Source organism: Pipistrellus hanaki (genome assembly GCF_964339955.1).
Source record: "Pipistrellus hanaki genome assembly, chromosome: X".
Classification (NCBI taxonomy): domain Eukaryota; kingdom Metazoa; phylum Chordata; class Mammalia; order Chiroptera; family Vespertilionidae; genus Pipistrellus; species Pipistrellus hanaki.
Genome location: NC_140524.1, coordinates 96,083,936 through 96,108,154, shown reverse-complemented (window position 1 = coordinate 96,108,154; position 24,219 = coordinate 96,083,936). Strand labels below are relative to the sequence as shown.

General features: G+C 39.6%; 1 protein-coding gene across 2 annotated transcripts in view; it reads left to right on the top strand.

The window, feature by feature from the left end:
• Positions 1-24,219, top strand: part of CDKL5 (cyclin dependent kinase like 5) — a 150,136-nt gene that overhangs the window by 113,877 nt on the left and 12,040 nt on the right. For both annotated transcript variants that reach the window (XM_084869488.1, XM_084869487.1), the window contains exons 11-16: positions 1,364-1,515; positions 5,378-6,344; positions 10,188-10,289; positions 10,532-10,637; positions 13,187-13,310; positions 23,244-23,343. In XM_084869488.1, coding sequence (XP_084725614.1) covers positions 1,364-1,515; positions 5,378-6,344; positions 10,188-10,289; positions 10,532-10,637; positions 13,187-13,310; positions 23,244-23,343 — 1,551 coding nt within the window. The remainder of the gene's footprint in view (positions 1-1,363; positions 1,516-5,377; positions 6,345-10,187; positions 10,290-10,531; positions 10,638-13,186; positions 13,311-23,243; positions 23,344-24,219) is intronic.

Sequence of the window (24,219 nt, the reverse complement as noted above, 5' to 3'; positions counted from 1 at the left end):
TGGTGTCTGTGTCCATTGGTTCTTTATATATTTAATTCATCAGTAAAACCAATTAGTTTTAATTATGAGTCACCTTTTGAAATCTTGTCCAATTACTAATAAGATAAATATTATGAGAAGAAAATATTTTAGTTTTAAAAGAATATAATCTGTGTAATGTTCTTTAATGAATAAAGAACACTTAGAAATAAATTAGAATAGATACACAGATAGAAAAATAAGAAAAGGAGGAAGATAAATAACCAGTGAACAAAAATATTCAACCTCACTAGTTATCAAAGATATGAATTAAAACAACTACGAGATGCCATTTTTTAAAATATATAATTTACAAGCACTAAAAAGAATGATAATGCCTGTTGTTGATGAAGGTGCTAGGAAATTGGTAGACTCAATTGCTGAGAGGAGTATAATTTAAGACAAACTTCCTAGGGGATAATTTGGCAACACAGAAATCATCTTTAAAAGTTAGCAAACCTACTAGTTCCATCTCCAGGAGTTTATCCTGTGAAAGGGATCATGGATGTATGCAAAGATTTCACCACTGTATTAATTATAATAGTGAAAAGTGATAGCCATTTAAATGTCCAACAGTAGGAGATTGGGTAAATCATGATATATCCATACCACAAACTTCTATATAGAAAAACATATTGTAAAGTTTTTTTTGTTGCAACATTGTTCATAATAATAAAAGAAGGGAAACAACCAAAATGTTTATTATTAGGGAATTGCTAAAAACAACTTAAGGTACATCCATAGAGTTACAACTCTTTACTGATATGAAATGATCTCAGAAGATCTAATGTCCAGTGAAAGAAAGCTAAGAGCAGACCATTGTATGTATGCTACTTTATGGGTAAATAAAAGGAGCAGATAAAGATATGTACAGAGCAGATGGAGATACGTACAGATGCGCAAGAAACTGGTAACATGGGCTGCCTCCAGAGAGAAGGACAGGAGAAAGATAAAGAATGTATTCTTTCATATGACTATATATCGATACTTATTGCAAAAGTATTTAAAAAGTTATAATGATGGTATAAATAATGTTTTTGATAAATAAGTGAGAAGTACAGGATATAAAACTTAAGTGTGTAATGTGAGTCAGATTTTGTAAAAGAAAATATTATATGTGATATTCAAAAAGGGGCTGAAAGGGCATATCCCCAGAGGACAGCAATGGTAAGATCGTGGGTGATTTACAGAGTCCTTTAAAATGTTAGGGGGGGGGGGGTTCACTAAATTGTATTTGCTAGATATTCTGCAATGACCATGCATTTCTTCTATAAGAAAATAAGGCTTTTAAGAGTTTAAATTTGATGTTGTAATGTTCTTTCCCATCCTAACTTTATTTCCTAAGAATTTACTGAAGTTGGACCCAGCTGAAAGATACTTGACAGAACAGTGTTTGAATCACCCTGCGTTTCAAACCCAGAGACTGTTGGATCGTTCCCCTTCAAGGTCAACAAAAAGAAAACCTTACCATGTGGAAAGCAGCACTTTGTCTAATAGGTAAATATTCCCTTTTAAGGAAATACAGATGCAGTGTAGGTAGAGGAGGTGGGTGCTTAAATGATGCAATTTGAGAAAAGAAGGAAAGCCCTCTTTATTCAAAAATATCTTCCTTATGCTTATTGTATGATTCAGAACCACAATTTAAGAGTCATGTAGATCTTAAAGACTTGCTTATCTTTAACAAATATATTATGGAAACCTATGCGTTTACTGGGAAAGATAGCATGCGTTAGCAACTAAGGATGGTTCTAGCCTCATGAGCTAAAAGATTCTGTACAAATGGGACCCAGGGAGTGATACCTGGGGAAGAAGGGTAGGTTAGAGCAAGAGGATTTCTGGAGAGAGAAGAGGATACTAAACCCAGATGGGTGGGAAGATACCGAGGACAATCTTTGCAACCGAACCCAGTAGGTCTGGCTCTATAGAAGGGTTTTGTGTTTTTGTTGCTCTTGACTTTTAACTATTGATTTGAGAGGTTATTTTTCATAAGAATAAGAATATTGAAATACTAAAGTCAGTTTGGAAGATAGTGATTTTTAAAATTGGTGTTTTTTAAAAGTGGTATTTTCAGCATAATCTTTTTTCAAAAAACACCTCTATTTCTGGGGTGCGGAAACTCACAGGGGATTAGGCCATGCAATCAACTTCTCTCTCCAGAAAAGCTATTCCCTGATTCTGTTGGCTGCATTTACAGGAGGGCAGTGTGCTTGTCACTCCGTTTTCCTTCCTCTCCCAAGATGCTGGCCTTGTCATCCAGTGTTGCTTAGATCATAGGTGATAGGAAATATTTTCTCTCATCTATCTGTATATAAAAGCCTAAGCGACTAGCCAACCAGCTGACCAGCTAATCAGCCAGTAGAATTGGCCAGATTCGTGTATATTGAGGTCCCTCAGCGTGGCCTGTGGGGATCGGACAAAACCAGCTCTCCAACATCCCTCAAGGGGTCCCAGATTATGAGAGGGCACAGGCCAGGCTGAGGGACCCCACTGTTGCATGAATTCATGCACCAGGCTTCTAGTTTACTATAAGAAGAGAAATAGAAAATAATAATTCTTAATATGAAATTTTTTAACTATAAGTTTCTCTTATTTCCCCCTTATTTTTTCTCCATGTTCTTAATCTAATGGAATTTTGAAAGCTCAAGACTGGATACTTTTTAGATCTATGAGTGCATCCATAAATTGTCAATAACCATTTTGCCATGTATAATATTTTCCTGCTGAATTGCAATGGTGTAACTTTTTATTTTTGTTTTGGGGGTTATTGTCTTTTTTACAGCTGTTTACTATCTTTAAAATGATTGTTTTTGGTATTTTCCCCTCACATCTTATAAACCATTCTTACCTATTTCTTTTTTGTTTGTTTGAAGGCCTGGGAGCAGGTTCAAATTCTGTTCAAATTCACGTGTAGTTTTGTGCTCCACATTGAGAGCAGTGTTTCCAAGATTTTCAAAACTCTAGCAGCCATCTTCACTTTTCTCTATTCTTTGCTGGCTAGAGCTTTGGACTTTTCAGTGTCTGCATGTGTTATCCCTGCTATTACTCTTTCTAGGCCTGAAGGAGAAAGGGGAGGAAATAGTTATGTGAGCCCAAGGGAGCCGGACAGAAGGAGCTGTCCCGTGGGCACTGTAATCTAGAGGGTGCTGATGTCTGGAAAAACAGGGAAGACAGCCCCCAGCCTCTTGCACTACTAAACCCAGCAGGGAGTTAGAGGCAATGGAGCCTGGGTGATGCAGTCTACAGAACTTGATTCCTGAGACCCAGGATGGGGTAAAAAGGAGTAGAGTGGATTGGGGGTTGGGCAAATGGAAAATAACCAACATACTCAATCATATATGTTTATAGGTGAGACTTTGTCTGTCATCATTGGGATTTTGAAAAATTGCTAAGATATTCTAATTACCAAGATAACTAACGACTCTAGGGGGCTTTTCTTTATTGATGAAGGTAGACTCTGTTGACATCGTTTAATGAAAAGTGAAACTTTCCTCTTTTTTAAGAATATTTTTAATTGATTTCAGAGAGGAAGGAAGAGATAGATAGATAGATAGATAGATAGATAGATAGATAGGAATATCAGTGATGATGGAAAATGATTGATTGGCTGCCTTCTGCACACCCAACACTGGAGGTGGAGCTCACAACCCATGCATGTGGCCTGACCTGACCAGGAATCAAACAGTGACCTTGTTGGTTCATAGTTCGATGCTCAACCACTGAGCGTACTGGCCAGGCTAAACTTTCCCTTTTTTTTGTAACTTCTTTCTAGGTCTGGGATTTGCCATTTAGTTAGCTTATAGATAAGTGACTTTACTTAGTGCTGCAATTCCTATGCCCCAAGTGTGAAAGATTAGTGAGTGTGCATTTAGGAGATGGGGCCTTGCACACTAGTACAGGCTTGCTTGATATCCAATACTTTTTAATACTCTGAAAGATAGAGGAGAGGAAAAGGACCCTTACCTTAGATGTCTGAACAAGTGGGTTCTCAGGGAAAATGGGAAGACATGTTTTTACAGATTACCATTCAACAGGGGGTGGGGGGAATGTGACTTTTTTCCCCAATTCTTGTGTGATAGGAACAGAACTCTCCCAAATGAAACCATTATTAGCAATAACAATATTTGCAGCAACATTTTCTAAATGCAGGTAAAGGAATTCTTTTTCACTTAAAAATATTCTTGGCCCTAACCAGTTTGGCTTAGTGGATAGAGTGTCAGCCTGTGGACTGAAGGGTCCCAGGTTCAATTCTGGTCAGGGGCATGTACATTGGTTGTGGGCACATCTCTAGTAGGTGGAGTGTAGGAGGCAGCTGATCGATGTTTCTCTCTCATTGATGTTTCTAACTATCCCTCTTCCCTTCCTCACTGTAAAAAAAATCAATAAAATATTAAAAATATTCTTAACTATCTCAAAGTACAATTTGATCCTTTAAATAATTACAATAGGACAAAATGACCTGATGTTAGTTTCAGCTTTCAAATAGAGGACAAGGTTTTCCTCTAGATTTATGTTTTGTTTTAAACCAAGTAGGAAATGAAGATTTAAATCCTAAAGAAGGTCTCAGTCAGTTTGCAATAATGATGTGTGAAATGAAGAAGAGAATACATTGTGGTTTTTGAAGAGAAATGAATTCTTTAGATCCCTGAGATCCAGTTCAAGGTGTATTCCTATTGAGTGTGCAAGTATCTGTTGTACCCCTAGTATTGCCACTTCACTGAAACATAAACATTGATCATTGTGTTTTCCAACAGACCTCACTAGGCAGTTTACATTTCTGTTCAGAGTGTCATTTTCTCGTATTGAGTACATTGCTAGAATTCTCATTCTTTAATGATATAGACTAAAGACAAAAGAGACACTGGTGTCTGTGTATATATTGTCAGTATGTACCTCTGAGGCAGGCTGTGAGTTTGGCAAATAAAAATGAAGTTCAAGGAACACAGTGACCTTTAAGTGTAAATGTTGCCTTCTGACATTTAAGCAGACAAAAAGAGTTATAAAGGGTTTATCTATAGCTCAACTCTTTTGGTTCAAGCAGGCATTCTGTAACCAACACTCATGTGAGCAGTAACACAGCAATATCAGGCTTTCCCCGATTATCAGTTAGAAACTATATTGGTAGCAAGTTAGCTGAGCTTTTTAGGATGTCCAAATCATTTCTCCAGGACTGGTGCTTCCAGAATGATTTGATGTAAGGCCCTTACTGCTTATGGTTACTTATTATTTATTGAATCTAGTTTGAGACTTAATGTTTTTAAACTCTGAGGTGTTTTAAGTATTTGTTCTTTTTTATGATACTTTCTGTGTGTTTGCTATTGAGGAAAACTGATACACTTCTTTTGGGTTGTTTTTAATATAGAAGTCAAGCCAGCAAAAGTACCGCTTTGCAGTCTCACCACAGATCTAATAGCAAGGACATCCAGAACCTAAGCGTGGCTCTGCCCCGGGCTGAAGAAGGTCTGCCCGCTAGTGAAAGCTTCCTCAATGGAAACCTTGCTGGAGCTACTCTCAGCCCCATGCACACCAAAACCTATCAAGCAAGCAGCCAGCCTGGGTCCACCAGCAAAGATCTTTCCAACAACAACTTAACACACCTTCTCAGCCCAAAAGAAACCAAGTCGAAGTCTGAGTTTGATTTCAATATTGACCCAAAGCCTTCAGAAGGCCCGGGCACCAAGTACCTCAAGTCAAACACCAGATCACAGCAGAACCGGCACTCGTTTATGGAAAGCTCCCAGAGCAAGGCTGGGACCCTGCAGCCCAGTGAAAAGCAGAGTCGACACAGCTACATCGACACCATTCCCCAGTCCTCTAGAAGTCCTTCCTACCGGACCAAGACGAAAAGCCACGGGGCACTGAGTGACTCCAAGTCTGTGAGCAACCTTTCCGAATCCAGGGCCCAAATTGCAGAGTCCAACACCAATAGGTACTTCCCCTCCAGCTGCTTGGACTTGAACTCTCCAACCAGCCCAACCCCCACCAGGCACAGTGACACAAGAACTTTGCTCAGCCCCTCGGGGAGAAACAACCGAAGTGAGGGCACTCTGGACTCACGCCGAACCACAGCCAGGCATTCCAAAACGATGGACGAATTGAAGCTACCAGACCACGTGGACGGCAGCCATTCTCATTCGTTGTCTGCACCTCATGAATCCTTTTCTTATGGACTGGGCTACACCAGCCCCTTCTCCTCCCAACAGCGTCCACATAGACATTCCATGTATGTGACCCGGGACAAAGTGAGAGCCAAAGGCTTGGACGGAAGCTTGAGCGTAGGGCAAGGAATGGCAGCCAGAGCCAACAGCCTGCAGCTCTTATCACCCCAGGTACGCTGAGGGCCATGACCTTGTCTGGTGGTTCACCGTGGGAAGGTGGTGCAGGGGTAAATAGGGTCCGTCTGCAATTTTCCCTATTACAAGAGTCTACTTGCTTGAGAGGAGGCATTAGGGAAGTAATACTTGAAGTACTAAAACATGTTTAAAAGAATTGAATTATTTAACTCAATTGTTGAGTACTCAGAACTCAAAGCTTGGTTTCAGAAATCTGTTCTCTTAAATGTCCCTTTCTGGCATATTTTGTTGAGAGCATTCCATTTTGGTCTATTATAGAATTCATTGGCTATATGGGATAGTTTTTAATTTTCTCAAAATTCAGTAAGAATTCATGGGAATTTTTCTCCAATGACTCCAAACCATTTTTGCTAAGACCTTATCAATATCTTAACCAGATTGAAATTTATGTAGAACCATAGAGAAAGTTAACATCAGGCCAGGATAAGTGTTAATAGTTGGTCTTTGGATTGTTTTTTAAATCTCAAGGCAATGCTTTTAGCATAATACTTTCTCCATCTTATTGATCTTCACTTTCTAGAACTGATACCTCTTTAAAAGAGCAGCATTCTTGCAACAGAACACAGTTTGGAGTAATTTTATTTTTATTATATTTTCATGATATTAAACATTCACCTGCATCAAAGAAATGAAGGTGGAGAAAAGCCAGTGTCCGAAGGGGATGAGTTTCATGCAGGGAAAGTCTTCCCCATTTAGAAGTTACGCAAACAGGCATATGTAAAAACTCCAGATAATACGGATGGAAAATGTCATGGGAGGCTTAGCAAGATGATTGGCTAAGTAACCAGCAGCCACAGTCACAGTTTGTGTAGCAAAGTAGCTAAGAGCTCAGGTGGAAAACCCTGCAGACCTGGGTTCATATCCCAGTTCTATAATACAATGTGCTTTAAACTGTAAATTTGGAAAAGGGATATAATCTCTCTGTGCCTCAGATTCCTCATCTGAGTGTTGTTGTGAGGATTAAAGACAGTGTATAAAGCACCATGCCCAGTGCTCAGCACAGAGTAAATGTTGAACAAATTTTAGTTGTTGCTGCTTCTGTGATGGTGGGGGCTATTCTTTAGACATGCAACACCTTCTCTGTGCTGAGTATTCTCAGGCACTCAGAAGAGTCTGAGGTTGGGTTCTTGCCCTTGAGAAACTTATCTTCTCTCAGGGAAGATTAAATTATACATAACCATGGACTAATTAGGAACTACATTCCTATGGCACCGGTTATAAATAGGAGTTGGGAACAGAGAGAGAGCATTGTGAGCAGGATCAGTCAGAAATGACTTTAGGGGTAACTAAAGGTCTTGCTGTGAGCGAGGGTGTAGAGAGAGTTTTGTAGAGAGAATGAAGGTGTGTTAGGCATTCATTGAGCTAGGCACCATGATTGGCTCTAATTAGAGAGATGGAAAAGATGTGGTCCCTGCCCTTTTAGAGTATGAGGGTTGCACACTTGCCAACATATAGCTTATTATAATACTGCTTGGGAGATGTGTGTGCTATAGAGGCCAAGGAAGCTCTCAGTCAGGCAGGGGCTTGCGGGAAGCCCCCAGGGGAGGTGTTACCTAAGCAGACACTTCTGGGACTTACCTAGGGGAAGACAATGGAGTCAACATCAGGAAAGAGGCTAGACGGGAAAGTGGGAAAGAACAAGGAAGAGGAGAGTAAGAGAGACATTAAATAGCATGGCATGCTGTGGGGATCACGTGTTCCACCTCACTGGAACGGAAATGAAAGATTTCGGGTGCCTTTTGCAACAATGTAAGCATGAGGTGAGGAGAGAATGTTCTGGACTGCCAATGCCAGTAAGAAAAACAGAAAGAGTGGGTCTCAAAGACTCCTTAGAAGTAGAAACAAGGGGACTTGTGAATTGAAGAACAGAACAGAGGAAAAGAAACGCCTTCAGGGTTGCTTTTCTAGGAGCTCCTTTTCAGAGTAGAAGAGAGGACTTTTGAAGCCTTTGAATTCAACCCCTTCATTTCACAATGAGCATGCTGAGGCTCCTAACTGTTCACTGGGTTGTCCAAGTTTACCAATACAGAGCAGAGCTGGGATCATGAGGCAATGTCCAGGTCCCTAGCCAGCACTTTTTTTACTGTTTCATGCTGACATCTTGAGGACAAAGTGACCCCTGGTCTCTATGAGGTTAGAAAGCCCTTCAGGTGCCCAGGAGAGAGGAGGAGCAAGAGGTACCATGATTGGAGTCAGAGCAGTGGTTCCGTGTTTCCCTGAAAATAAGACATCCTCCAAAAAATAAGACCTAGCGCATGGAAAGATAAGACATCCCCTGAAAATAAGACCTAGCGCAACTTTGGGAGAAAAAAATTAATATAAGACACTGTCTTATTTTCGGGGAAACAGGGTAGTAGGCTCCCTCAAGGAGCCCCTCTAGAGAGGAGAGAAGCTCCCTACAAAGATCTCTAGAGCCTGGTAGATACCCATAGACATTAAGGTCAAACCCAGGTAAAACTTGCTAGCACTAAGCATAGAGAAGCAGCAAGAAAAACAAAAAGCTTGAACTTGAAAAGTGGATTGGCTTTTTGGGAGTTCCAGAAAAAAAAAATACTTAGAACATGGTGAAATAAACTAATTATAAATAGTGACTGTGAGCTAAGCACAGATACAACTGTTATTAAATGTTAGTTCAGGATGCACCTGCAAGACAGTACAACTTTAAAGGCACAAAGATGGCAGACAGCTTGACAATAACTAAATCTGTGGATAAATGAGGGGAATCTCTCTTACAAGATGTTGTGGCTATGTTTAAAAGTATGGGGACTGGACCGGCACTGTCATTTGAGAGTTTAGGTTAGATGTAAATCATTTGTTCTCTAAAATATCTTTTAGAGGCATTTGTAGCAATACAGGTGATAACATTCATATGAGATTTTGCCATAAAGTAGAAAGAAGAATGGCTATATTGGATGATTTCCTGCTAAGAATCCATTCATAGTACATTTGGGGAGTGACGAGGAAAAAGAAAGACTCAGATTTTAAATTTTAAATGTTTTTGATACATCACATAAGGCTCATGATAGTACACGATGCAGCTAACTCCTCTTAATGGCTTGGTAATTTTGTTCCTTAATCTTTTTTTCTGAGAGTAGAAAATGCTGCTTTCCCCCTCTTTGAACACCACTATGGACCGGTGCTGCTTTTAGCTTGTGAATCACTTCCTTGAGAGAAATAGGTAGTGTCTCCTGAGGTCAGCAGTGGTGTAATTATGGTTAAGGAAGTATATGAGATGTAAGTGCTGCTATCCTAGAGAAGATTCAGAAGAGAACTTAAGTACATAAACTACAGTAGTTAGAGAAATTTAAGACAGAAATGATTAAGAGTATGTATTCTATTCCTTGATATATCCAAAGAACTTTAATTTTCATCTGCATATGCCATATAAATTCTTCATGAAAAATAATTTTGGATCTGCACAGTACTTTTTTGACGAACTCAGCCTAAAGTCTGCTAGAGAATTCTTGAATTAAGTAATAGAATCTCTGATTAGAGTGCTGAACAGAGCCATGGCCATCTAGATATTAGGAAGATCATTTTCTTTGTTTTTAATAATTAATTGAATTATTTTCAGAATAATTCATTCCCGGCTCGCCTTAACTTTAATGAGAATTTCACTTTCCCTCTGTGTGACAGTTGTTTGACTTACTTTACATTCATCAAATGACTTGTACAGGACGATTTATGTTTTAGCCAACTAACGTTTTTTCTTTTAGTCAGTTTAGATACTGGTTATACCAAATAAAGCCCATGGCAACTTAGGTGATTTTCATAATTTATTAGGACACTCTTATTAATCCTTTTTGATTTGACTTTCAGCCCGGGGAACAGCACCCTCCAGAGATGACGGTGGCAAGATCTTCCGTTAAAGAATCCTCCAGAGAAGGAAACTCTGCATTCCACACGCGGCAGAAATCTGAGGTCTGACTTCTCCAGATTGCTACCTTATATGATAATACCTGTCTGTAAAGAGTGGTCATTCAGCATCATTACAACCTGTCTTTTAACATTTATCCATGCCCAGTCTCCCACCAATAATTTGAACTGACTTATAAAGTAGTTTCCCTCATGCCGTAATTCTCAGTTTTCTTTTAAAAAGACCCTGGAGTGCTATTCTAAATCCACAGGTCTTTTACTTTATATAAGCCTGTTTCCTCTCTCAGGGTGGAGCATATCATGACCCCCACTCTGATGATGGCACTGCCCCTAAAGAAAACAGACATCTGTACAATGATCCTGTTCCAAGGAGAGTTGGCAGCTTCTACAGAGGTAAGCCTGACCCCTGACGCCCAAAAGGGTCCTCTCTCTGCCCCTCACTATACCTGCAGCCCATACTCTCCCCTACGTTTCACTGTCCTGGCTTCAGGTCAGTGTGATTCACCTGCCCTGTCGCCTTCCAATGCTTCTCCCGGCTTCAGGTCCCGCTGTCTAATTTGAGGTCCTCAGGGCTTCTGACTTGGGTTATTTGAGTAGTCTTCCATCTCCAAGGTCACCATCAAAGCAGTCTCTGGAATGACCCTTCTGAAGCTATGTTCTGACCACACCATTCATTGATTTAATTCAGTGATAAAATACTTTCTGATAACACCTGTATGCCTGGCATTTTTCTAGTTTAGATCATGGCAGTGAACTTGACTGTTGAAGGTCTTCAACCTCATATCATCATGGGAAGAGAGCAGCACTAAATATAATAATTATATAGAGCCATAAAGGTAATACATGCTACAGGAAAAAAAAATAGAACAAGACAACCCATTGCCCCCCACCACCTCATCCACAGTCCTCCATCTCTCACCTTCTGAGAGTCTTCTGCCAGCTTCTCACTGGCATCAAAACAAAATGTGAATTTTCTAGAGATGGCATTTTAGACTTCCCATTCCCTGGCCCTGCTATCCTTTCCAGCCGCTCCACTTCCTCTCTGGTGACCAGCCTGTGGTACGCATGCGTGTCACACCCTCCTCTGGCCTGAAACTCACTCCTCCCACTGCTTGGATAGCTTGTTTCTGTCCTTTTTAAGATAGTACTGTGAGGTTCTTTGCAGTGATGTCTTCCCCGCCCACCCAGACAAAGTGTTTCCTCCCCTGTTCTCTTTCACCCTCATCGACTAGCATACTGCCTGGCAGTTTCATTAATATTTGTTGATTGAATGAAAGAAAATCTTAAAATCTTGCACAGCCTTAAAATGCACTTCTGTGTTTAATAGAATCTAAAACAGGTGCTTTGACGGCCTGTATGGCTTTAGGAGATGCTGACAGAGAAAGGCATCCTTTTTGAGGAGTTCCTGGGGAGCTTTAGCCTATAGTAAGGAGCAGACAGCAAGCCCATCAGGGTGGGGCAAGGTCCTGGGTTTGGGAGGCTCATCTTTTCAAAACCTTCCACACACACCCACACCCACATTGCCTGGCTTCTCACTATTGTGCTAATTAGGGAGGACAGCTGGAAAGGGGCAGGAATTGGGGGGTGTGCAGTGGACAGCTGCTTGGTCATTTTAACCAGGAACCCGAGCTAAATAAATACATACAAGTGTTATTAAGGACTAAATGTATATTGAATGACTAAGCTACTCTGTTTTCTCCTAGCCCCACCTTTGAAAAAAGCATAAGGCTAAAAAAAAAAATTATATTAAAAAAAAGCATAAGGCATTGAATATACCCTTCTTTAAAAATATTTTTTATTGATTTCAGAGAGGAAGGGAGAGGGATAGAGAGATAGAAACATCAATGATATGAGAGAATTATTGATTCGCTGCCTCCTGCACACACACAACCCCCCCTCCCCACTGGGGATCGAGCCCACAAACCGGGCATATGTCCTTGGCCAGAATCGAACCTGGGACCCTTTAATTTGCAGGCCAACGCTCTCTACACTGAGCCAAACTGGCTAGGGCTGAATATACCTTTTAATGTACTCTTTTCTCATGCCATGGTTACTTTAGAATCTTATGGGATTAAAATTTTAATTCAGATTAAAGTTACTTAAAACAAAATCTTATAGAATACATGATCAAAAGCCTTTTCTTCTATCACTTTAAGTTTTACTTTCAAAATGAACCATGTTATTTCTGTAGATGTCTGTGGAATATACTTTACTATAAAATGTTAACAAAATTCTAATTAATGAATCTGGATCCACAGTTTTATTTTGCTTGCAATTAACTTAGTTAATATCAGCAAAGCCCCTCATTTGTCTACCTGATAATCCACTTTTTATTTTAGAAAGTGTACAAATAGAAAAGATTTAACTAAGTGAACATCTGGAGACAGCTGCCATTTCAATAATCTTACTAAATCTAATTGGATGAAGATTTAGTGGTATCACTGAAATGATAGATGTTTCTAGAATATTTCATTGTACTGGTCAAGAGTCAAGTGAAATGGTGTCATTTATCTTGATATCCAGCCTGTATATTCTTTTTGTGATGAAATTTGCAATATGTTTTGATTTATGACCAAGCTTAGAAATTGACAGAAAAAATAGTAACCCTCACCCAAACAGCAGAAAGTATTTACTCAAGTACAATTTGGTTTTTCTTTGTTTATTCCTGGATTGAGAACTTACAGAAAAGGTTGTATTCTTGTGCAAGTAACCAAATTTCTTTGGGATTTAGTTTAACAATATATATAACTGATGCTGCCTCCAAAGTGTCAAGACTTAAATGGTAGTTTGTATGTCCCAGCACACATATTGTTAAAAATCACTTCAAACTAAGGATAGGTTTTGCATAGTTGGGTTTTATTTATGTGAGAAAAAATACAATGGGGTAACTTGAATACTGCTTTGACCAAAACAGTACTACATCAGTGACTTTCTTTATCTAGTGCCATCTCCACGTCCAGATAATTCTTTCCATGAGAATAATGTGTCATCCAGAGTTTCTTCCCTGCCTTCAGACAGCAGTTCGGGAACTACCCACTCAAAAAGACAACCAACTTTCGAAACATGGTAAGGATTTTGGTTTGTTTCTACCCTTATTTTTTCTATCTGGAGATTTGAGATTTTAAAGAAATTCTGGGTAAACATTTAGCATTCTTTCTCATGCTAGGTCTTTCTTTCTCAAGAGAGGTTGTTTGATAAGGAAAATGTGATCTGTCATTATTTGTAATGGTTTATTTCAAGTGCAGCATTTATATTAGATACCATGTAAAAGAAAAAAAATTTCCTGGCGCAGTAAATACCTCATAAGTCTTTCATTGCGCTCTTCTGATATGATTGATGTCTTTCACTGTCTCCTCTTTTGTTGTATTGAATCACGTAGCAGACACTTTGCTTAGCAGTTTGTATACACTATAGTGTTCAGTTCTCACAATCAGTGTTTGAAGTAGGGGTGGCTCCCACTCTACAGATGGGGAAACCACAGCTTTAAAAAGGTAAGGAGCTTGTTGGGTGCTGGACAGCCAATAACAGGATCTAGTCCTACATGGATTCTGACTCCATGGCTTGTATATTTCATCTCTATGCCAACTTACTTTTTTAAAGCTTTAATTATATATTTCAGAGAGAAAGAGAGAGGTATAAACATCAATGATGAGAGAGAATCAGCGATCAGCTGCTTCTGCATGCCCCACCCTGGGGATTGAGCCCGAAACCCAGCCATGTGCCCTGACTGGGAATTGAACCATGACCTCCTGGTTCATGGGTCGATGTTCAACCACTGAGCCATGCCCAGCCAGGCCCAACTTACTTTTTTCTTTTCTTTTTTTAAAAATTAATTTCTTTATTGATTAAGGTATCACATATTTGTCCTCAACCCCCCATTCCAATCCCCCACCCCACCCCCACTCATGCCCCCACCCCCCCTATTGTCCTTGACCACTGGTTAGGCTCATATGTGTGCACATAAGTCCTTTGGTTGATCTCTCCCTTTTATCCCCACCCTCCCTTTGAGGTCCAACAGTCTGACCCATGGCTCCTTATCTCTGGGTCTGTTCTTATTCATCAGTCTATGTTGTTCACCATTTCCCCTAGATGAGTGAGATCATGACCTACTGGAAATATACTAATTGCACTTGACAAAAAGCTGTTCCTAAAGTGTTAACTAAAATTTTTATTGGTAGTTCATCTCCAGATAAAATCTCCCCACTTACTTTTTTCATGATAAAAAGAGAAATGAGAAAACAATTGTGTATGGTACCACAGACATTAAAATGTGCCAACTTTGCTAATCCTTTTATCTTCTTGTGTCATATGTAATAAAAATTTAGGGAAACTATAATGTACATCAAGTCTCAGAGGATATGTCTGGAAGTAAGGACTTTTTGAAAATAGTAATGTGGACTTTGTATTCTCAGCGGCCTGAAAGACTGCCCAGAATCCAGATGTGAGGGGCACTTATGTGCACTTCATAGAACTACCTACCAAGTTTTCCACCAGTAGAATAAAACGGGGCATTGCTGTAACACACTGAATTTAGAATGAGACCAATCTGTCAGAGAGCCCATCTCTGGTATTGGCAGAAGCCACAGAGAGGCTTAGGTCAGTTCTCCTAACCCCGTGTGGTTTCACAATTTGGATCCTGTTGGCAGGGTTATTTTGACATTTCATTGTTACTGTGCCCAATGGTGAAAATAACTTAATTATCATTTTTTTGTTCTGTTAATCCTCACCCGAGGATTTTTTTTTTTACTGATTTTGAGAGAAAGTGTAAGGGCGGGGGAGAGACAGAGAAACATCAATGTAAGAGAGAGACATAGATTGGTTGCCTCCCACATGTGCCCCGACCAGGGGTGTAGATTGAGCCTGCAGCTGGAGTATATGCCCTTGACCAGAATCAAACCTGGGGCCCTTTAGTCTCAGGGCCAGTGCTCTATCCACTGAGACAAATCGGCTTGGGTAATTATTTTAAAACTATAATAAAAGCTATTTTTAAAGCTATAAATAGTTTTTCTTTTATAAGCACACTTAAATCCATTGCTTTATTTATAAAATGAGAGTTTTAATATTAGTGACAACTAAGAGGGTAGACTTTGGAAATAGAGTACCTTGATTAATGTCACTTCCTGGCTATGTGACTTTGACATCCTTTCCCTCATCTGTAAAATAGGGCTAGGAAGAGCATCTCCTTCACAGGGTTAGTGATGATTAACTGGGTTAAAACATCAAAAGCATCTAGAGCAATAACTTCTTAATGTCAGCAGTGTTCACCATTCATGTCCTGTAACTTCAGTATGACTGGTCACGTGTCTCCCTTCCATTTACTCTGCTGACAAACTTCAGTACATTCTTTATGTGACTGTAGACAAGACCTCCTATACCTTAACCTGGGAGCACAGTTGCAACTTATTTTAATTATCAGCATTGACAGTTTTCAAGTGTGGCTTTAACAAGACTTGAGAATAGTGTCTAAATTATGAGAATATGGAATTACCAGAAAAAAATGGTTTTCCTCTTGTTCTTAGTCATGGTTTAAAAGAGTATCAATTATAGATTGAGTCCTGTGAAAATTAGATAGATCATATCAAAACTGAGTCCAAATGTGGTATAAGTGGTACTCACAACATACTGCTTCTGTCTTTTTGATAATCAATTTGAGTAGAGCTTGTTTAGACCTGGGAATGTGTGGAAACCTGAAAACTGTTCTAAAAAATTAGAGACACAATTGGGACATTGAACTTTAGACAAGTTTCCATTGAGTCATCTGTACTCTGCTGCTAGTCCTAGGAGGCTCGAGAGAGTACCAGCTCATTGGTGATGAATTTCAATATTCTTTTGTTCCCATTACCTCTCCTGATATTGCTGCTATGATATTTCTTCATGCATCACATCTAACTTACTCTAAGTCATTTGTTAAGCTTGACTTGACTTGATGTTTTTTTCTTAAACAAGTAATCTCATTTTTTCACCATACTGTGTATATTTGAAAGAAATGCAGCTTGATAATTGTTACAGAAAACAGTGGATTACTGTTTCTAAATTACTACTTTCCTAAGGGCAGTCTGTTTCTCCTTCATAGTAGTACTTGACATTTATTTGGGGAAGAGAATGTTTCTACAGGGTATACATTTTTGTAATGAAAAAAAAAATCAAGCTGCTAAGTCTTATTATAAGTAATAAATAGATATTGTAGTGTACTATCCAGAATGGTTATTCTGGCCATCTCAGCTATCTAGAATCCTTATTTATAAAAAATAGGATGTTTTTAATTTGCTTAATGTGTAAATATGTTTAGAAAGCCTGCTGTCAAAAATGGGCTAAAAATTGATGCTTAAAACAGTAAACCAAATTAATGAGAAATCCCAGTGAAGAATTGCTGTCACTCACTTGTACCATCTCAGGCTTTTTCTTCTTGTAGAGTTATTAATATTGATATATTGGTATCCATTATTGCTTGTCACAAAATTATTCACTGATTTTCTCTTCTCAAACATTACTGACCACTCTATTGACACTGCCAGAGGAGGGAAGGTGGCAAGGAAAGTGTTACAGAATAATTAATGCCCCTCTCCTCTCCAGTTCACCTTCATGCTGCTCCCAGCAGGATTCTGCGGAAGATTCTGAGGTCTGACCCTCTCAAACCTGTGCGGCTCCTACCTGGAGTCTGAGCAGCTTGAAGTCACACTCCTGTTTTATTTTTCTCTGTAGTTCCAACACCTAGCACAGGGCCTGGCACATCAAGTACTCTATAAATGTTGGTTGACTTTGATTCAGTCGGTTTTAATTCATTCCTTTTTTAGGTGTGTCTTTTGAATTCTCTCTTTCCTCTTAACCAGTTAGAGAAATAGCTGTTGTGTGAAATAATGCTTGAGTCCCAAGACAGTTCAGAAAGCAGCCTGTTACCCCCGCACCATCCTCACCTCTCACCTCTCACCTCCACCATTTTATTAATGTGCCAGGTGGCTAGCTGGGTCCTGCTTTTGTGGTTCCAACAGCAAAGTATGCTGATTCTGCTGTGTTTCTTAGAACCCTCACATGACTGAATGTTTGGCCTGGAATTGAGTTTAGGGTACTAGTCTGTCTTTAGGCTTCCTGCAACAGGGTTTCATCTCCTTAATCTCAAAAGTACTTGCCATAAGAAAGTATGGCCGAAATCACAGTCTGCCTTCGGACAACGTTTTCCGCAGCACCACAACACTGCATGTCAAGAATTTTTAACTTTTCATTTATTTCATTCTCACCCATTCCACCCTGTCTGAAGTGTTTCAGCTTTCTAAATTGTAAATCATTCAGAGTTTCAATACTAGTCATTTCATTGGTTGTGCTGTATTATAACACTGTCATTTCAGAAGTTGAGAATTTTGATGATGTTTAAAATTGCAGGTCCTAATGAGTTTCAGGAACACCTGTGCCTACAGTACATGCTTTTACTTCCTTGGGATTCCCGTTAACTTTTAGAAGAAATTATCATTTTTCCTTTAAACAGTCATGGTTTTTAGTTCCTGTTTCTCTCTCTCTCCCTCTCCCTCTCCCTCTCCCTCTCCCTCTCCCTCTCCCTCTCCCTCTCCCTCTCCCTCTCTCTCTCTTTCTCTATCTATCTATCTATCTATCTATCTATCTATCTATCTATCTATCTATATCTCCATCCCCCTTGTTGTCTTTGATCTTTAGTTCTTGGCTCTTCAAGTCAAAAATTTTTTGTCATTTCTAAAATCTTTTTATTACACTGCAGTACATTTGGTATTGAAATTAAAAAGAAGGAATGGTAAATCACCAAAATAATTCTCTTACCCAGAGATAATAGCTGTTAAGATTTTATTTTATTTCTTTCTGCCTTTTTTTTAAAGTATGTATATGTAAGCACATATTCCTTTTTTAAAAATACAGCTAGACTCATATTATGTAGAAAGTTTTGAATCCTGCTACTTTCACTTAATATTTGAATGTTTTGGGGTATTTTTACTATAGTTGGTTTCTAATTTCATTCCACTGTGATCTGAGATGCTTGATATGATTTCAGTCTTCTTGAACTTGTAGAAACTTGTTTTGTGTTCTAACATGGGGTCTATCTTTGTGAATGATCCACGTGCACTTGAGAAGAATGTATGTTCTGCTGCTGAGGGGTGAAATGTTCTATAAATGTCAATTAAATCCATTTGATCCAGTGTGTCCTTTAGAGTCACTGTTTCCTTGTTCAGTTTTTGTCTGGGAGATCTATCCAGTGAAGTCATTGGGCTGTTAAAGTCCCTACTATGACTATATTGTTGTTTCTCTCCCTTAAAGTCCTCTAGAAGTTTTTTACTATATTTAAGTGCGCCTATGTTGGGTGCATATATGTTTACCAGAGTTATATCCTCTTGTTGGATTGATCCCTTCAATATTATGTAGTGACCTTTGTTGTCTCTTGTGATGGCCTTCATTTTGAAGTCTATTTTGTTTGATATGAGTATTGCTACTCCAGATTTTTTTTCTTTTCCATTTGCATGGGAAAAAATTTCCATTCCTTCACTGTCATCCTGTATGTGTCTTTTGTTCTGAGGTGGGTTTCCTGCGGACAGCATATAGTTGGGCCATGTTTTTGTATCAATTCAGCCACCCTATGCCTTTTGATTGGAGTATTTAATCCATTTACATTTAAGGTTATTATTGATAGGTACTTATTTATTGCCATTTTAATTCTCTATGCTTAGGTTTCTCACTGTATTTCTTCTTCTCATTGCAGCAGTCCTTTTAGCATTTCTTGTAATGCTGGCTTGTTGGTGATGTACTCCTTTAGCCTTTTGTTTATTTTTTGATCCAGGAAGCTCTTCATTTGACCATCTATTTTGAAACATAGCCTTGCTGGATAGATTAATCTTGGTTTCAGATTCTTGCTTTCCATTACCTTGAGTACTTGATGCCATTCCCTTCTGGCCTGTAGAGTTTCTGATGAGAAATCAGGTGCCAGCATTATTGGAGCTCCTTTGTAGGTAACAGTTTGCTTTTTTCTTGCTGCCTTTAAGATTATTTCTTTGTCTTTAATTTTTGGCATTTCAATTATGATGTGTGTGGGTGTTGGCCTTTTGGGTTCTTCTTGCTGGAGTTCTTCGTGCCTCCTGGATTTGTGTGACTTTTTCCTTTACCAAGTTAGGGAACTTGTCTTCCATTATTTCAAACACATTCGCTATCCCTTCCTCCCTTTCTGCCTCTTCTTGCATACATGCTATTAGAACATTGTTATGTTTCATGTTGTCCCACAGCTCCCTTAAGCTGTCCTTCTGTTTTTTAATTGTTTTTTTTTTTTCTTTTTGGTTCTCTGATTGAATGATTTTTTCAACCCTGTCTTCTAATTCACTGATTCAATCCCCAACTTCCCCTAATCTACTGTGTATTCCTTACAATGTGTTCTTTATTTGTGCTATGTTATTCTTTATTTCTGTTTTCATAGTTACTATATCTTTTCTCATGCTGTTGAGCATCTTTACCATCATTATTCTGAACTCTGTATCAGATAAATTTCTTATTTCTGCTTCATTGATTTCTTCTTCTGGAGAATTCTCTTCTCTAATTTGGGGGTTGTTTCTTTGCCTCCTCATTTTGGCTGCCTGCTTGGGTTTGTGACTTTGTATTAGGTAGATGTGTTTTGCCTCTCAATCTCTAATGCAGGAAAGTGTCAAATGCTGTTTCTGACTGATTAGATCAGGCAAAGATTCAAAGCCTGCAGAGACCACCTCAGTCTATAGAATGATAGGATTTTATCTTAAATTAGTGACCCAGTACATGGATTCATGCACATTGAAAGGAAATTAATTAGAAGGTGGCCAGTGGGGTGGGACTGGGAGTGGGTTCCCTCCAGCAAGGGGTCCCTTGGCCTGGTCTGTGGGGATCAGGTTGAAACCGGCTCTCCAACATCCCCTGAGGGGTCCCAAAGTATAAGAGGGCACTCTGCAAAGTTGCTATCGTACAGGGTGTGGAATGCAAATACAAGTGTGCAGTAAACCAGATTTGGGGCCCACAGTGCCCCAGCAACAACATAACCCACGGCTGAAGGTGGAATTGCATGGTTCCAAGAGTAATTGGGCTCCCTCCTCTCTGGTTTCAGGGCGCGTCACCAAGAACTGCTGCTGCCAAGTCACTGCGGCTTGGCAGCTCCTGTGTTGAGCATCTGCCCCCTGATGGTCAGTGTGTGTCATAATGACCAGTCTGATTGTTGGACACTTAGCATATTAGCTTTATATATATATAAACTAGAGGCCCAGTACGCAAAATTCAGGCATGGGGGTGTCCCTCAGCCCAGCCTTCACGCTCTCCAATCTGGGTTCCCTCTCACAATCCAGGACTGCTGGCTTCCAACTGCTCACCTTCCTGCCTGTCTGATTGCCCCTAACCGCTTCTGCCTGCCAGCCTGATCACCCCTTAATCACTCCCCTGCCATCCTGATTGACGCCTAATTGCTCCCCAGCTGGCCCAATTGCCCCTAACTGCCCTCCCTTATCAGCCTGTTCTCCCCTAACTGCTCTCCCCTTGCAGGCCTGGTCCCTTCTAACTGCCCTCCCCTGCTGGCCATCTTGAGGCGGCCATCTTGTGTCCACATGGGGGCAGTCATATTTGACCACATGGAGTGATGGTCAATTTGCATATTACCTCTTTATTAGATAGGATTGCCCCTCAAGCAACCATCCACATGTGTGACAAGAGGCTTTTTATTTAACAGTGTAGGGCAATTTCTTCTATCTGGAGGCTGATTATTATTCTCAGTTTCTTAATGGGCCTGAACAACTCCATACCATGGAACAAGGTGTTTTCCAATGGGGTGGATCAACTGTCTTCCCCCAGGCAAGGTCGCCTGTATAGCAAATGTCTGTGAGAAAGATGATCTCTGCAATGTGATGGAATGACTCAGCACAAGGAATCAGGGTGTCTGCCTTTGAAGTTCTAATCCCAGAGCCCCCAATCATAACTTCAGCTCATACAGCTCTTCCCTCCCTCTGCCAGAGCACAAGGTGATGGCTTGACAGGAAATTTTGTTGTTGGCCCTTTGAGGGTGCCTGAATTTCCAGCTATCTCTCCCTGTTAGGCAGCAATTCTGCTGCTTTTCACAGCTAGATATTATATGGGTACCCTTCTGAGTTGTGCTCTCTGATGGGAGCCCCAGCTTGGCGATTAGACCCTGGAGTTTTCAGTGGCAACCCCCCACTGCTGAGATATCTCTCTGAAACTTCAGTTGCTGTCTGTGGGTGCCTGGCCACCCTTTTTATGCCTCCGTCCCTCCTATCAGTCTCTATGTGGTCTCCACTTTCAGTCCTTGGGTATCAGGGTTCTCTCCTGTTGATTATTTAGGAAAATTTTCTGTAATTTTGTTGTAATTTCAGTTTGGACCTGGAAGCATATCTGTGCAGCATCCACTTACTCCACCGTCATTTTTAATCCCAAGTCTTCACTTAGTATTGTAGTTTGAATATTCCTTCATATTAGTGAAAATTCTTTGACATTGTGATTTATTTTTAATTGCTATGTGGTGTTTTCTATCATCATTTATAGAGATGATTTCTGCCTTCACACATATTTAATCAAGTAAAGGATGCTTCTTTGCTTATGTTTTCCTAGATGTTCTAGTAATTTCTTTACAGTTAGGTGTTCTAAAACCATAAATATGAATAAATTGTGTCACCATTAATGTTTCTACTTTTGATTTTGGCGAATAGTTAGCAGAAGGAATCCAATCATTTGAGAAAGTGGCTTTCCAGTCATATAGATATTCAAATGTAAAATAAAACAAATAAAATGTGCCTTTTTAAAAAATAAAACCAGTTGAGTTGCTTTTTAAAGACTGTAAGTTAAGTAATACAGGTAACTTGTTGGGGCCAAGGTATCTTGTTTGCTGTCTCTTGATATTTCTATTTGTATTAAAATGCCTGGGTAGTATCTGAAGCATAATGCCAGTGTTTTCAATTAGAGGCTTTTTTCTGGAAGAGTGCTTTGTACTAAGCATTTTTCCTGTCCAAATTTTTCTTACCTTACCTATTTTTATTTAGTACCAGAGGCCCAGTGCACAGATTCCTGCACCAGTGGCGTCATTCCAGTATTCAGTCACTTAGGCTTTTATATATGTAGATTAACTTATAAATATAAGATTTTTATAAAGGAATTTTCCAGCTTCAGGCATTTTTTACTTTTATTTATAACTAGAGGCCTGTGCACTGGTGGGGTCCCTTGGCCTTGCCTGCACCCTCTCACAATCCAGGACCCCTCAGGGTATGCTAGAGAGCCGGTTTTGGCCTGATCCCTACAGGCCAGGCTGAGAGACTCCACTGGTGCATAAATCCGTGCACCAGTCCTCTAGTATGCATGTAAGATCTTTGATTAATCTCTTCCTGCCCTCCCCTCTCCCCCTTTCCCTCTGAGATTCATCAGTTTATTCATGTTTCATGCCTGTGGTTTCTGCTCCTGTGTGAGCATCTGTCCCCTAGTGGTCAGTGCACATCATAGCTACTGGCCAGTCAGCTGGTCGTCCAGTTGGCCAGTCACTCAAGCTTTTATAGAGAGAGATGTTTCTGTCGCAGCATTTTGTTTATTTGTTTTTTATGTTCAGTACCTTGGCAAGCCACTGATAATGAACTTGTCAAGCTGGTTTTAAGAAGGTAAATAGAAAAATGAAGATAATGAAAATGTTTCTGCTCTTTCCCTTGGAGGGTTGCAGAAAAGGCATTCTTTAGACCGTGTGTTTTTTAGACTCCTAATTCTGAGGTTTTCAACAGCATGAAAATGGTCCTGCAGCAGAGTTACAGATCATTTGTAATAACGCTCAAATTGCTAGTTGGAATGAGTCTGTGCCAAAGGCTAATCATTAGCCATGGTTGATTAGATTCAGTTCCTCCTGTGCTTTTTAGTCGCTTTACCTATGTGATTGAATCTTCATGGTTATTTAAACCAGATGTCATGCATTTTTCATATTCATTATATTTGTCATAGAATGGTAGGAGAATGGTTGAAAAATCAATATGATAAAAATGTCTTCCCATTTAGGAAAGGTCCTGAAAGCATTAGTCATTCCGAACAACTCAAAGAAAAGGAAAAACAAGGTTTTTTCAGGTCAATGAAAAAGAAAAAGAAGAAATCTCAAACAGTAAGTAGATGGCTAATTTCTATATATGGTACAATGACAGACGAGTCTATGTTAGTCAATGGGTATTTTACATTTTGTATGTGGCAATCAATGTGAATGATTTTTTTTTTTGAGATCTTACATGCATGTACTGTATATGTTTCTCAAATTCTATACAACTGTCCTTCTACCACCGTGCCTCTTTTAGACTCAACAGAATCTCTCCAGGAATAGAAAAAATTTAATTTGGATGAGAGAGAACACTTTAAGCCTTCCCAATAAATGTCTTATCTATGTGGATTTGTAGCCATGTAAAACCTATGAAACTACAGGATTTACTTCTCTCTAGGGCTTAACAATATGTGGAAACTCAGTAAATGGTTTTGTTTTATTTTTAATTCTGAAAAGTTATAACTAACCATCCTTCATTATTCTCCCTTGGCTGGTTATCTAATTCCCATGTTGACAAGTGCACTTCTGGGCTGCAGAGTCACCAAGAGGAAATAGCATTTGACAGTTCAGGGCTTGCTTTAATAGGAAGACATGTATATGCTGTTATTGAACTGTGAAATAGAATGAGTCTTAGCTCCTGGGAGCCCTCCGCCTGAACACAGGGCTGGCTCCATGGAACTGTGCATATTACAACATTGAACCATGCAAGCAAGGATTCTGCTGGTTAGTGACATGAGAAAACATGGGGAAGCCAGACCTCCAGTTCAGCGGGTACTTCTTTACCCACGTGAGGCCTGCTCCCCTCTTTACTTTATGGCATCTTCCAGACTACACAATGTTGAGTGGGTCATTTTAAATGATTTGGTTTCTCGTTTCACTTCATACATAATTAACACTCATTTATTTGGAAAGGTAAAAAGATTCAAGTGGTTAGTAAAGATGAAA